This window comes from Crinia signifera, chromosome 8, assembly GCF_055691185.1.
Source record: "Crinia signifera chromosome 8, ASM5569118v1, whole genome shotgun sequence".
Lineage (NCBI taxonomy): Eukaryota > Metazoa > Chordata > Amphibia > Anura > Myobatrachidae > Crinia > Crinia signifera.
The window spans coordinates 97,864,736-97,880,330 of NC_139224.1; the positions used below are offsets into that span (position 1 = coordinate 97,864,736).

The 15,595-nt window shown below is 44.0% G+C and overlaps 1 protein-coding gene across 9 annotated transcripts in view; it reads right to left on the reverse strand.

Annotated features, from left to right (window-relative positions):
* CLCC1 (chloride channel CLIC like 1) overlaps positions 1-15,595 on the reverse strand; it is a 112,229-nt gene that overhangs the window by 40,693 nt on the left and 55,941 nt on the right. For all 9 annotated transcript variants that reach the window (XR_014454424.1, XM_083156836.1, XM_083156841.1 and 6 more), the window contains 3 exons: positions 12,754-13,017; positions 10,845-11,240; positions 8,932-9,315 (listed from right to left, as the gene is read on the reverse strand). Coding sequence is in view for 8 of the 9 variants with exons in the window: in XM_083156836.1 (XP_083012962.1) it covers positions 8,932-9,315; positions 10,845-11,240; positions 12,754-13,017 (1,044 nt within the window). In the remaining variant the exon portion in view is untranslated. The remainder of the gene's footprint in view (positions 1-8,931; positions 9,316-10,844; positions 11,241-12,753; positions 13,018-15,595) is intronic.

Consider the following 15,595-nt stretch of genomic DNA (forward strand, 5'->3'; position numbering starts at 1 on the left):
TAATTGGTTTTTAATATATATATTTTTATTATATATATTTATTGTCTTTTTATTATATATAATTATTGTCTTTTTAAAGTCTTGTATCTACATGAAATTATGATGGTTTTATATATATTAACTTGTTGTTACCAACTGACACTAAATGGGCATAATACTAAAACTGTCTTTTATCTATTTGTCTGTACGTTTTGGATCATACATATGGACGATGGAAACTGAGCGGAACCAAAGTGGCAGTAAAATATGCCACAGAGATGAATATAAAGGGAGCTCCCACTTCCGTTCTGAAAGCCTTGTGTTTTCGACTAAGCCCATCAACTATCTCCATCCAGCGTGTGATACGCATTACTAACCAGGAAGCGTCTTACAACATCACGTTGCGTTCCAAACGTCACCGGAAGTGACGCATCATGACGCGATACGCGTCTTACATACCCGGAAGCGCGGTGAACACCGTACTGACAAACGAGTCAGCTGTGACCCGTTGAGCTAGCGGTAAAACCGCAAATGGACTAAGATCTAATACATATGCAATATCGATGTTTGAGTAACTTGTAAGTCCGCTCTTTATTAGTTTTTTCGCTGGATGTCTAAACCTTCTTATATGTATATGGAATGTATATGTTTTTTGGATTTATTGTTAATTGATTTTAACTTTGTATAATTTCATGTTTTTCCATGTTTTGGTAATAGCCCTATACATGTGATACTTGTAACCGGTATATATACCGGCTAGGTGGTTGTGTCCTCCACACCTTGAAAAAGGGCTTATTCAAAAGAGCCCGAAACGCGTTGGTGGTTGGAGGAGTAAGGTAATATCCCAAAGGTTTGTTGGTTGGTGCTGTGTGTGATCTTCAGCAACTGGGTGGCCTTCCATCCGGATTGGAAAGTACCCAGACCACCACTCACCCTGGGATTCCCTTCCCACTTTTTTATCTGTTTTTATCTATTGTTTTTTAAATAAATTTGGATCCTTACAAGTACTTTTGAAGTCAGCTGTCCCCCTGTGTCCTGTGAGAGGAAGGGTCGTCCATAAAGAAACCTTTCAGTGCACATAGGGCACTTGATTTTGGTGAGTGCACATCTCTAAGGGTTTCCTGTTTGGTGGGATTTTGTCTGAACATTGTGTATGCAGAGGTCGGGAGGAGTATAAAGAAACTGCTACATGCACATAGGGAATTTTCCCCAGGTCAGTCCAATATCTTTATTACACGACTGGACGGAAGATTGGTGGACTGTTCCCATATTGGTGATAGATTTTATCAACTTTGGAAGGAGGGACTGCAGCGCCATCTACAGACACCATTTGTTGTATATTGACTAATGAACATGTTGACAATTGTGTTCGGATGGGAGTTTCAAGTCCCCAGCCAAATTTTACAACGATCATAGAAAATTTGGAGTGTCACCATCTCATTAAAAATGGTTTGATATTAAACTGTAAATAAAAAAATGCAGCTGTACATACGTTTTGCAAACATATTATGCACGCTGAGGAATAGCCAACTCTTATATTGGCACAACTCAGTAGTGCAGAGGGTTTTTGGGTGATTTAATTTCATAAAAATTAGTCAACATGATATATCTTTGTTACTGTCTGTATTCATTTTTAAATAAATATATTGTTTTTCTATGAAACATTTGGTTATTAGCCTCTTTTTACTAAAAATTTTAGTAGCTCTTACAGAGATTTCATTTTTCAAAAGTAGCAGCTCACACCCCGACCAAGGTTGGAGACCACTGCTCTAGATCAACTCACAGCTCAATGCGGTCTGTTGTTTTCACACTGTCCTACTTATTGTTCATTCTAGCACCCACTATCTTTGAAAACCCATGCAGTTCCTCTTCCCTGCCTGGGGTGTCACTGTCTGCTGTGGTGTTTCTAGCACAGGTCTAGTTTGCATATCAGTGCTGATATACAAACCACACTGTGCTAGAAGCACTACTGCAGACAGCGACACCCCAGGCAGGGAAGAGGAACTCATGGGTTTTTAAAGATAGCGGGTGCTAGAATGAACACTACTACTAGACGTTTTTGCTTGCACAGCTCAGTCATGGTACTTTATAAACTTTATCTTCAAACTGTAGTGGACAACTAGTAATAGGAAGGTATGTATTGATAAATAGCTTGCACCATAGGCGTGCGCATGGGGGGTGCACAGACACCTCCTAATGACCGGCAAGGTTGGAGCACCTCCTTTTGACTGGCAGCAGTAGTGATGATGCGGCTCGGTCGTGCTGGCTACTGACCAGTGGTGCGGCTGCGACCGCGTATTCTAGTCCCCGCTGCAGCCCACCCACCCATGTACAGCAGCCTCCTTTTCCCAGCACCTTCTAAAAATATAATTTCCTCAGTTATCGGGAGGTAGGGAGGATGGAAGGGGAGAAGTAGCACGCATCCATCAGGCACCAGTAGCCGTCCGTGCCCCATCCCCCCATGCCCTCCTGTCCTTACAAGCACCAGCATGAAACATGCCAGCGACGTTGAGGAGCCGGCGTAAACAACATGGAGCAGTGTGCGGCCCTTCCAGAAGCGTTTGCATATTTGCATTCAGGCCACCCGCATCATGAGCAAGTGGTGGCAGCAGCAGAAGAGAGCAGTAGACCCCCACGCCAAAGGTAAAATGCTCTTCACTGTTGGGGAATGGAACTCCTAGTAGGAGCCTGGGGGTGGGGGAATATGTGTAGGTTTGACAGAGGCCGTATATGGTTAGAAATATATATATATATATATATATATATATATACACACACACACACATATATGTAGTGTGTGTGTGTGTGTATGCATGTATGTGACATTGATGGAGGATATATATATATATATATATATATATATATACATATATGTGATTGTGTGCCCATGCGGGCTATACTATGTAGGCCAGACGTCTCGGAGTTTTCGAGAACGGATGGGCCTGCATAGGTCTGCAATTAGTCTTGCCTTGGGTGGTAGGGAGAATGACCAAACGGTTGCCCGCCACTTCAAGGCCATGAGACATCCTTTATCTGCATTGAAATATTTTATGATTGACCAGGTGAAGGAATCTATGCGTGGGGGAGATCGGGTTAAATCTTTGCTCCGGCTGGAGGCAAGATGGATCCTGCGGTTAAATACCATTTACCCCAATGGGTTAAACGAAAAATTTAATTGGAATAGTTTTGTCTGATTCATATCTCCTTGGATTAATGTATTCTCTGTTTTTCTTTTTCTATATATTGTCTATGATATATTATGTCATTGTTGTATAATTGTTTATTGTAAATTATATGTGTGTAATATTGTGGTACGTCTCCTCCCCAGGTCCGGGTGCCCCCTGCTGGAGGTTGAGCGACATTTATACAGCAGCCTAGGTGAATGTGGTGGTGTGGGTTGCTTAGCAACCACCTTCTGCGTCCTGCACTGGCGTGCGGTGAAGAATGGATATCTCTCCTGACAGGTGGGATCCCGCTTCAGTGGGGTAAGTGGCGTACTTTGTTTGCTGGTTTCCATAACACTCATCTGCATGTGCATATGCCGATGACACTGCGGCTGGGGCCGGGACTGTGCGCCTTCCGGAGTGAGACGCTTGAGATGGTTGCTTAGCGACCTGATCGGGTGTCTATCCGGAAGTGCGTCACTTCCTGACTTCCGGCCGGCGGCGTCTGGCGTGTCTTGCAGCGGTGTTAGGATACAGCAACAGGGTATAAAAGGTATGTTCTGTTTAACATTCATTGCTGTAGGTGTTGTGACCTGAAGAAGGGGTTAATCCCCCGAAAGCTTGTCCTCTGGGTGTCATGCTTTAATACACCAAGTTTTTGAAACCAGATGTATCCTGCCTCCTGAGTGCCGTTTTTTGTATATGGTATATTATAATCTTCGTCAGGCACCGGGGCCAGTTGGAATATTTGCTTGGAGTGAGTGCCGGCAGTCTTGTACGGATATATATATATATATATATATATATATGTACTGTGTGTGTGTGTGTGTGTGTGTGTGTGTGTGTGTGTGTGTGTGTGTGTGTGTGTGTGTATGTATGTATGTATGTGGATGGATGGATGACAGAGGCATGTTACAGTATGTATGTGGCTGTATTTTAAATCTACAGTGAAGTGCTTCCTGTTTGTTTCAAATTGGTGGCACTTTCCATACTGCTTTGTTGGTGTTGGGGGGCAGTTGGCCACCAGGGCGTGTTTAACCAATGTCCCTTCTGGTCCAGCTCAAATGATTCCGCCCTGATACATAGTTCGGCGGCCGTGATTGTGTCTGCGACGGTGTCTCCCGGGGCACTGAGTGTCCCCTGGGCAATGAGCATGTAACCACCCTGGGCAATGAGCATGTAATCTTTCGCTAGCCAATGAGCATGTAATCCCCTTGGGCAATGAGCATGTAATTCCCCTTGGGCAACAAGAATGAAATCCCCCATGGCAACAATCATGAATTCCCTGGTATCAAGCATGTAACTCCTAGCAACGAGCATCTAGGTAAGCAGCATTTATGTGGCATAATATGTAATAGGCATTGCGGTGTGTGGCATAATGTGTAATGGGCATCATGTGTGTCAAATAATGTGTAATGGGCATCAATCACAGTGTGTGACATAATGTGTAATGGGCATCATGATGTGAAGTGTAATGTGCATCATGGTCTGTGGCGTAACATGTCAGGGGCAGCAGGGTGTGAGGTGTAATGGGCATTACAGTGTGTGGCATTATGTGTAATAGGCATTACAGTGTAAATTTTTTAAACTCCTATGACGCGCACTGCACCTGCTTCTAGTATATATGTGTCTTGAATAATTCATTCTGAATTGTATATACATAAATAAGTCACCTTCTATTTACTTTGCATTGATGCCAAATAGGCATTGAAAGACACGCCCAGCGGGCGGTGATAGACACGCCCAGCGGGCAGTGATAGACACGCCCAGCGGGCAGTGATAGACACGCCCAGCGGGCAGTGATAGACACGCCCAGCGGGCAGTGATAGACACGCCCAGCGGGCAGTGATAGACACGCCCAGCGGGCAGTGATAGACACGCCCAGTAAGCAGTGATAGACACGCCCAGTAGGCAGTGATAGACACGCCCAGTAGGCAGTGATAGACACGCCCCTCCAATGGTGCACCCCCTAAGAAAATGGGCTGCGCACGCCTATGGCTTGCACTTTATATGGCTAGTTAAAGTTGCAGTTCTGCTTAGCTTAGCTTGTCCTTGCTTGCAGCATTTAATCATTCTAAGTAAAGGTGCCCACACACTAGAACGATTTTTGGGCCGATTTTCGATAAATCGGCCGATATATCGTCCGATGTTTACCGATAATCGGTCGAAAATCGGCCGATTTTGGTCCGATGCGCGCTACCGTGGATCTTTAGCTGAATCTTCTGATTTTACGTGCTGCACAAAAGATCAGAAGATTTAACAAAAGATCCATAGGAACGCACACGGGATCTTAAGAAAAATCTTTGGTAAAGATGTGCGCTTGCCTGAAATCTTTTGTCCAGGACGGAAAAAAGATTTCAATGCTAATTTATGCGCACATCTTACGATCGCAGATCTTTCTAGTGTGTGGGCACCTTAACTGTTCTTCTTCGGTAACTGCAAGGACTAGCGATGAGCGGTGTGTGGCTACCGACCTGTAGTTCAACCAACATGATGGCATCATTATCTTCACAATAATGAGATGTCCCTTTGGTATTTACAGCCACAGCTCGTTACAGCCTCCTCTCTGTCCACTGTCTATAGGTGCCCACACACTAGAACGATTTTTGGGCCGATTGGCCGATTTTCGATAAATCGGTCGATATATCGGCCGATATTTACCGATAATCGGTCAAAAATCGGTCGAAAATCGGCCGATGCTCGCTCCCGTGGATCTTTTGTGAAATCTTCTGATCTTACGTGCTGCACAAAAGATCAGAAGATTTAACAAAAGATCCATAGGAACGCACACGGGATCTTAAGAAAAATCTTTTGTAAAGATGTGCGCTTGCCTGAAATCTTTTGTCCAGATCGGACAAAAGATTTTAAGGCTAATTTATGCGCACATCTTAAGATCGCAGATCTTTCTAGTGTGTGGGCACCTTATCAGTCTCAGGACAGATTTGATCTCCTGATCTGTAGTGGTCTGTCTGTCCACTGCTCTGCACCTGCCTTTTGCCTGTTAAGGTGCGCACACACTAGAAAGATCTGCAATATTAAGATGTGCGCATAAATTAGCATTGAAATCTTTTGTCCGCCCTGGACTAAAAACTTCAGGCAAGCACACATCTTTAACAAAGATTTCTCTTAAGGCCCCCATACACTATATACGATTTGGGCACGATTTCACCCGATTCGGATGAATCGGGCCATGAAATCCGCCCAAATCGCATGTTTTGACATCCCCTCCGATCCGATGTGCGGTCCCGTGCACATCGGATCGGAGTCGGGCAATCGGACCGGCTGTACATAAGATTTCCTAAATCTTATGTGCAGCCTCCGGGCGGGGGACGCCAGAGCCAGGCAGGGGGAGAGCCGGGCAGTCAGCGGTGGCAGATGCTGGGACGGGGGGGGGGTGCAGGAGAGCCGGGCTGGTGACACAGGCAGCGTGCGGGGGTGGACGCCGGTGAACTAACGAGGGAGCCGGGCGCAGGAGGACCGGGGACAACTCTGCATCTGCAAGGAAAAAAAAAAAACATTACAAATGAATGGGCAGCCAGTGATTGGCTGAGAGAGCTCTCAGCCAATCAGCAATTGGCTGAGAGAGCTCTCAGCCAATCACTGGCTTCCCATTCATTTGTATTGTTTTTTTCCCCTGGCTTGCAGTGCAGAGTGAGTGAGTCCCCGATCCTCCTGCCCAGCTCCCTCGTCTGTTCACCGGTGTCCACCCCCGCGCGCTGCCTCTGTGTCCCCAGCCCGGCTCTCCAAGGCCCCCCGCCCGCTGCCTATTTGACAGCTTACTATGCCCGGCCCCTCGCCCGCTGATTCTGCCCGGCTCTCCCCCTGCAGCTCCCCGGGAGTTTCATATGATATATCGCATGGCGATTTATCATATGCAAAACTTGGCACATCAAGTGCCTCATCATGTGTGAAACCTCCCGGGGAAATAAGGTCAGACTTGTCCCTAGGACAAGTCGGGCTAATGTATGGGGGCCTTTAAGATCCCATGTGCGTTCCTATGGATCTTTTGCTAAATCTTCTGATCTTTCATGCAGCACGTAAGATCAGAAGATTTAGCAAAAGATCCGGGGGAGCACGCATCCGACCGATATTTGCCGATTTTCGGTCGGTTAACAGTAAAAACAAAACAAAACAAAAAAATCGGCCGATATATTTATCGGAAATCGCTCTAGTGTGTGGGCACCTTAAGACAAGGCCGCCAGGGGCTATAGAGTCACTGCAGGAGACCGATGCTGCTTTTTTTTTTTTTACCAGAATCCAATCAACAGGAACAGGGTCTTTTTCTGGTCAGTAGTGCAGCACTGCTGCCTCCAGCGGTGGATGTTTCTAAAAATGGTCAAACTTACCATCACCAGGCTGTTCACTGTCCCTGGAGACTAATTTATTCTGAAATTGCACAAACTCCAAAAGGTAGAACAGTAAAGAACAGGCTCCTTGGGTCGGTCTTCAGCATATAGACAATGTCTTTGCTTTGTTTTTGTTTTAGAAGATACTGTCTGCTTTATTTAATTTAGTTGCGTTTTTGCATTACAAACAATATGAATAATCATTTTAAATAAAAGAAGCTTTGCAAGACCACACACTAGGGTGGATGACTGTATAGATCCCCATTTTTATTACCCATTATAAAGGAAGGATTTAGTAAAAATCTATTTTATGTAAATACAAATATTGGTTATATTTACTACATGGGATATTAAATAGGTAATTATAAAATATATTGCTGTTTTAATTATATAAAAAAAAAATTCAAGATTCAATTGTCTAATATAATAATTAAATGGAGCCAGCATATTCCACTTTGCTCTGAGAACACCACTATCCTAAGCATCAGATCAAGGCTTATGCATTGTCTTCAATATGCTGGCTCCATTTAATTATTATATTAGACAATTGAATCTTGAAATTAAAAAAAATGAATATAATTAATGCAGCAATATATTTTATAATTACAATCAGTACTACCATAAAAAATAAAACTAAATGGTCTTGTTTGTCTGTCTGTGTCTGATTATGCATTCGGACACCCCTGCCCCGAATGGGATGAAACCACTGCGAAGTAGTCCAGTTGAATCCTTGCCAGGTTTTAGGAGGATTTGCTTTCTGGTTGGACCTCCCGTTGGTGTACACTGGCCACAACTTTGACCTTAAGAGACTGTTCTGAGCCTTCCACTGGATGGATCTGGGGGAAAACTTCACTGGACCTCAGAAGACATACAGTACTAGGGGGTTGAGTTCCCTGTGCGGCCTGTTAGAACGGTCACACAGGGAGCATATTCTGTGCCTGCCACTGGATGAGTTTGGATGAAAACTATAATGAGCTAGAATAACTGACTGAAACAATCAATTAACTAAAATAAATGACAGAAATGGAGGTGGGAAGAAACCTGATTACTTCAGCTAGTAGAATATAAATTTAAAAGTAAAGGTCTGCGTTGTAAAAAAAAAAAATCCAACAGGTGATTTTGCTATTTTTCCTGCACACCTCAGTGGAGTGCAAGGAACTTGTCACCCAATAATATATATAAAACCTACCCATTACAACTTAAGGTGCCCATACACGCTCCGATGCGGGCGTCGGTTTTGAGCTTAAATAGCACGCATCGCATGCCTTGTGCATGCAATGCGATTCGATGAAAAGCAAGTACAAAAAGTATGTGCAGCACATACTTTTTGTACTGTACGATGAGATGCAGCGGGAGCGCGCATCTCAAAGTACACATCGGACCCGTCGCATCGGAGCATGTATGGACACCTTTACAGTTACTGAAGAAATGTAGCCACTTACCATGCTCTTCAGGGTTTCAACACCGGTGTGATTTGATTTGCATTCAGTGTATGCAGCAGTATAATGTTGTTCAATGTCATTGGGAACAGACGTTTTATCCAAGTCTACATTTTTGGACTGAGGCTCTTCCGTATCCTGTGACCCAAAGGATTCCTCTTCTCGATTCTCATCTTTCTGTTGTATGACAGATTTCTCCACCGTAACTTCGTTTTTCCTTTTTGGAACTTCAGGCATATTATTCTTTCTAGTCTCAGCTTTCCTTTCCTGTTGTACAGAAGGTTCCTTCTGTAGAGTCTCATTATGCTGTTGATCAAACACTTTTTTCTGTAGAGTGTCGCTTTTCTTTTGCTGTTCCCCACTGCAGTCTTCTTGCATGTCTGCAAACTGCAAAGGAAAATTCTATGAAACCCGGTAATACAATCTCTCGGTAAAAACACACTGCAAATAGTGTAGTAATATTTTCAAGAATTATTGTTAACAAATGATCTTTACACAGCCGCAAAAAACTATACTATACTATTCTGCGTAGTGAGACCACATCGCATGCAATTTTGCGTGCGATACGATGCTACTAGTTCATTTTCACTGCACCCCTGGCCACGGCTCGAACCGCAAGCAAATCACATGCGATCGTATTGCGTGCGATGCGATTTAGCACACCAGGACTATCCAAGGCGATGCAATGCGATTTAGCACACCCCCACTATCAACGGCACCCCGAACTGTGACAAGCGCAGGAAGCCCCGCAAGGGGACGCGGTACGCATCCTCCCAACCTTTTCATACCCCCACTACCTACATCGGCGTGGAGTTGATTATACAAAGTGTGGCGAGAGCAGCGAGCCACCGATCCCGAAGCGTATCGAGCCCAGCAAGGGGACGCGGATTACTTTACATGTATTCCGCGTCCCCTCGCCATGCTTTGGGCTCGGTGGCTTGCCACACTTTATAAAATCAACTCCATGCCGACGTGGATAGTGGGGGTATGAAAAGGTTGGGAGGATGCGTTCCGCATCAGATCGACATGCTTCGGGGTGACATGGATAGTGTGGATGTGCTAAAATTGCATTGCATCGCCGTGGATAGTGGAGGTGTGCTAAATCGCATCACATTCGATGCGATGCGATCCACGGCCAGGCGAGCAGTGAAAATGAACTATTATCATCGCGATCTCTATGCCGGCGTACATAGGTAAACTGGGCGCCGTAATAATTCACAAGTACCGAATTTGTAACCATTCACATCAATCCTTTTTACCCGGCCTAGTTTTCCTGCACATCTCAGTGGCCCTTATTCTAGTTGATTCAGACGGATGCGTATTTTCGGACGGCCAGTGAGTGTTCTTAGCCCCGCCTACCGCACGGATCGCTCACACCGTCCGAATGCGGTAAGACGACGAGCTAACGGACCGCGAGTGGATGTTTCATGTGAACAACTCCCCCATCTGTGGGAACCTCCCTCAGCCTCCGATGGTTGACGACTGGTCAGACAGCTCAGAGTGCTCCAGACCACTCGGACGTTTCTCCGTGCGAAATATGGGCGGGCAGCTGGCATCCGGTTATGCCAGCTGTCCCCCGTCCCCCACACGTGTGTCACGAACGGATTACCATATGTAGGCCCAGTGTTTTCATGGGAACACCCATGAAACGCGGGGCGTACGCATATGGTAATGAGCCCAAACAGCCCTTCACGCACCTCTCCACCAACTGCTTGGATTGTTCCGACCGATCGTTTTCTGTACAGAATTCACGCCGTATTCGGACGTGCGCATGCGCAAATACAATACATTGGCCGTCCGAACACGCAGCCGTCCGACTCAATCAGAATGAGGGCCAGTGTGAGGAAAACTAGGCCGGGTAAGTGCAAGAACTTGTCACCCAATAATACATATAAAACCTACCCATTACAACTTACAGTTACTGAAGAAATGCTCTTCAGGGTTTCAACACCGGTGTGATTTGATTTGCATTCAGTGTATGCAGCAGTATAATGTTGTTCACGGTCATTGGGAACAGGTGTTTTATCCAAGTCTACATTTTTGGATAGAGGCTTTTCCGTATCCTGTGACCCAAAGGATTCCTCTTCTCGATTCTCATCTTTCTGTTGCATGACAGATTTCTCCACCGTAACTTCGTTTTTCCTTTTTGGAACTTCAGGCATATTATTCTTTCTAGTCTCATCTTTCCTTTCCTGTTGTACAGAAGGTTCCTTCTGTAGAGTCTCATTATGCTGTTGATCAAACACTTTTTTCTGTAGAGTGTCGCTTTTCTTTTGCTGTTCCCCACTGCAGTCTTCTTGCATGTCTGCAAACTGCAAAGGAAAATTCTATGAAACCCAGTAATACAATCTCTTGGTAAAAACACACTGCAAATAGTGTAGTAATATTTTCAAGAATTATTATTAACACAGCACCAAAAAACTATCTTTTACAAAGAATTTGTAACCATTCACATCAATCCTTTTTTCCCAGCCTAGTTTACATTACACAAGTTATACCACTGATATTAACCTAACAGTATGTTTCAGAACCACACATTGGGCCAGATGCACCAATCTTCAAAAAGTGTTAAACAACCAGCTCCTAACTGCCATACTGCAGACCAGGTTTGAACAATGACATTTATGGGCTGACTGGCTGGTTGTTCATCACTCTTCGCTGTATCACTTTTTGAAGCTTGCTGCATAGGTCCCATGGAGAGGACATAAAAACTGTGCAAGGATAATGCCCTAATTGGAATAGAACCAACGCTAGCTATGTCCGACAAGCCGTGCTGTCCCGAATGAATTTTACAGGAAAACCGTCTGATCATTATTCTTACCTGTATGATCCATTTCCTTAAAACTAGATCTTTATGTCACTTTCAACAAGTACCTCCCACCACAAATGTTTCAGTTTCTCCTAATATCTAGTTCCCAAAACAAATGTTTCAGTTTCTCCTAATATCTAGTTCCCAAAACAAATGTTTCAGTTTCTCCTAATATCTAGTTCCCAAAACAAATGTTTCAGTTTCTCCTAACATCTAGTTCCCAAAACAAATGTTTCAGTTTCGCCTAATATCTAGTTCCCAAAACAAATGTTTCAGTTTCTCCTAATATCTAGTTCCCAAAACAAATGTTTCAGTTTCTCCTAATATCTAGTTCCCAAAACAAATGTTTCAGTTTCTCCTAATATCTAGTTCCCAAAACAAATGTTTCAGTTTCGCCTAATATCTAGTTCCCAAAACAAATGTTTCAGTTTCGCCTAATATCTAGTTCCCAAAACAAATGTTTCTGTTTCGCCTAATATCTAGTTCCCAAAACAAATGTTTCAGTTTCTCCTAATATCTAGTTCCCAAAACAAATGTTTCAGTTTCGCCTAATATCTAGTTCCCAAAACAAATGTTTCAGTTTCTCCTAATATCTAGTTCCCAAAACAAATGTTTCAGTTTCTCCTAACATCTAGTTCCCAAAACAAATGTTTCAGTTTCGCCTAATATCTAGTTCCCAAAACAAATGTTTCAGTTTCGCCTAATATCTAGTTCCCAAAACAAATGTTTCAGTTTCGCCTAATATCTAGTTCCCAAAACAAATGTTTCAGTTTCTCCTAATATCTAGTTCCCAAAACAAATGTTTCAGTTTCGCCTAATATCTAGTTCCCAAAACAAATGTTTCAGTTTCTCCTAATATCTAGTTCCAAAAACAAATGTTTCAGTTTCTCCTAATATCTAGTTCCCAAAACAAATGTTTCAGTTTTTCCTAAGGCTATAGTTTAAACATGACACATGGTAATATCAGCAGTTAGTAGAAAATAGAAATGAGAGTTGAAAAATGCATCAATACTTACAGTGGATGACTGATTCTGGTGATTTCTGCCATCAGCACAATCCAGTGCTCGCAGGACCTCTGGCCTACGATATGAGTGCTCTCTGCTCCTGTCCACAGACTCTGGTTGATGTGTAAGTTGCTCTTGGTAGGGCTGCTGGTTTACACCTCCAACGACCTGAAGATAAATTGGTTGTTGCTGGTTCCCAATTGCCAATCTGTTACTAGGTGCCTCAGGATTATTCCTCCACTGACCAATAGATGTGCTTCCTCCATAACAAGTAACCTGCAAAACAGAGACATTATCCAGCATACAATCATTTGTAGATAAACAGCTATTGAGTATTGAAGTAATGTCACTATCAAGTTGTTACATGTAAGAGTTTAGTATAATATAGAGCAAGGGTCCTCAAACTATTTTGCTCTGGGACCCCATCAGAGAATAAAAATAATGACAGGACCCCAGCAAGTTACTGCAGAAGGTCATCACGTCACATGTGTAGTCAGCAGACAGCACATACATGGCAGCATTGCGGAGGCTCAAAATTATTTGGGAAGTCTTAAATAACAGACGATTCAAGAGATCTTTCAGACTCCCTGAATCACTTACTGAGATTAGAAAAGTCATCAGCCTGATGGTCAGCAACAGGGAGTCGCGACCCCATGCTGAGCAGGTCGGGACCCACTTTGGGGTCAGGACCCACAGTTTGAGAACCGTTGATATAGGAGGTATTTTTTATGTTAGTTTGGCTAATGCCTCAGATCATTACTTTGGCTCCAGGTTCTCTCTCACCAACTTTAGCCAATAATTATGAGCCACACTTCGCTTTATGTTCTTGAACACTAGTGGAACACACCTAAAAATTACAAATTTGAATCCCAATGAATGTAACTAAACTTTTGATCAGTTATGGTAGATATGAAACAGATACTTTCAAATGGGCTACCATGATGTCATCATTAAAAGAAAGGAAAATGTTTGGTAGACCGAATGCTTTGCTATGGCTGCATGCAAAACTTAATGCGCAAAGCTGGTGACTCTGGAATAAATAAAAAAACTACATAACCAGAAGTTTACAAATGTGAACCAATGAAAAAATTGGCGTTTTTTCATAACTGCTCCACAGCGGCAACGTGTCATACCTACCGAGAGACATTCACCACTCTAGTAGAAGGGGCCACAATTTGATCAAGAATCAGGGCTATCATGATAGATCTGCAGTGCTCAATGTCAAGACAATCAAGAGTATAGCCACTGTCAAGAGGCCATATCTTGGCCCCAGGGCAGGAATCAACCAACTGAGATGAAACTGGGAAACGGCCTGTGGTAAGGTCTGATGGGTGTGGATCATTAGGTCACCAGCATGTTGGTCAACACCATTAGGTCGACATGAGTCTAGGTCGACATGCAGGAAGGTCAACATGAGTCTAAGTCGACATGGGTTAGGTCGACAGGGTTAAAAGGTCGGCATGGGGTTTGTCACCATTTTTGGAGCCGAATGTCGACATGGACATTAAAAAATAGCGCTGTACTTGCCATGATTCGGGCATGGTGCCTCGCTAAACGCGGTACACAATTTTTTTCTCCCACCGCGCCCTAGTGGATGGTAGGGCATGAAATACCGCCTGTCGGCACGTTAGCTCAAAAAAGTTTGAAAAACCCCATGTCGACCTAGACTCATATCGACCTAATGACTGTCGACCCAATGACCGTATCCTGGTCTGATATATATCCTTCTCCCCCTCTATGCACACCAGTCCAGGTAATATGATGCACACTCCATTAGGGCACACACACACACACAGCAAAATAACTACGAAGAACCCTTGTAAATATGGCAGTTGGCACATTGTGCCTTCTCCTAGAATGACACCCTTTATACCCCATGTTATTTAAGTGTCCCTTAGATTAAATACAAGAGAAAAGGGTGCCGGACACGTTCCCAACAGTCGGAATCCCGACAGTCATTTACCCGACGTCGGGATCCCGACTGTCAAAACGCTTATTTTCCCTAATAAGAATAGAATAGGTGGCTCACGTAGCCCGCAGCGTGGCGAGCCCGCAAGGGGCTTTATTGCGTTCGCCATGCTGTCTGAGTCCGGGCAGTTGGGATCCTGACGTCGGGCTAATGACTGTTGGGATCCCGACTGTCGGAACCCCATACCACACCCAGAGAAAAGCCTTCCCTAATGAAGAATTTTTGAGATAGATCTTAAAGATACCATGCTGGGTTCTTCTCAAATAAGCTTGTTTATTTATATTAAATGTATGCCTTGTTAACCTATTTGATAATAAAACATGTGAATACTTACAACACTATTCTGTGGTGAATTTATCATTTCATATAACCTGAGATGACTAAACCATAAATATCTTCCCAGATGACCATAAGAAAAGTGACACTGTGGCTAGATCGGATACATTTTATTGTTTTGCCACAAAGAATGTTGGGTACTCTTTACCTAGAACGGCGCCCACGATTGAAATCGCGGGCATCGCGGGTAAAATCGCGGTAATCGCGGCATCGCGGGTAAATCGCGGGTAAATCGCGGGTACATCAAAATCGGGTACCCGCGATTACCGCGATTTTCCCATAGAGAACAATGTTAAAAAGCCTGATTGATCGCGATTTTAGCGTTAAATGCCTCAATGGCCGCGATTTTCCCATAGGAATCAATGTTAAATGGGCTACAGAGCCCAAATAGCCTCAATTAACCCTTAAATGTCCCCCCAATTTTTGTACGCCACCCCACGATCCACGCCAACCCGAAGCGTGGCGAGCGCAGCGAGCCCGCGAGGGGCGGCGGTACGCGTCCTACGACCTTTTCATGCCCTACTATCCACGTCGGCGTGGAGTTGAGAA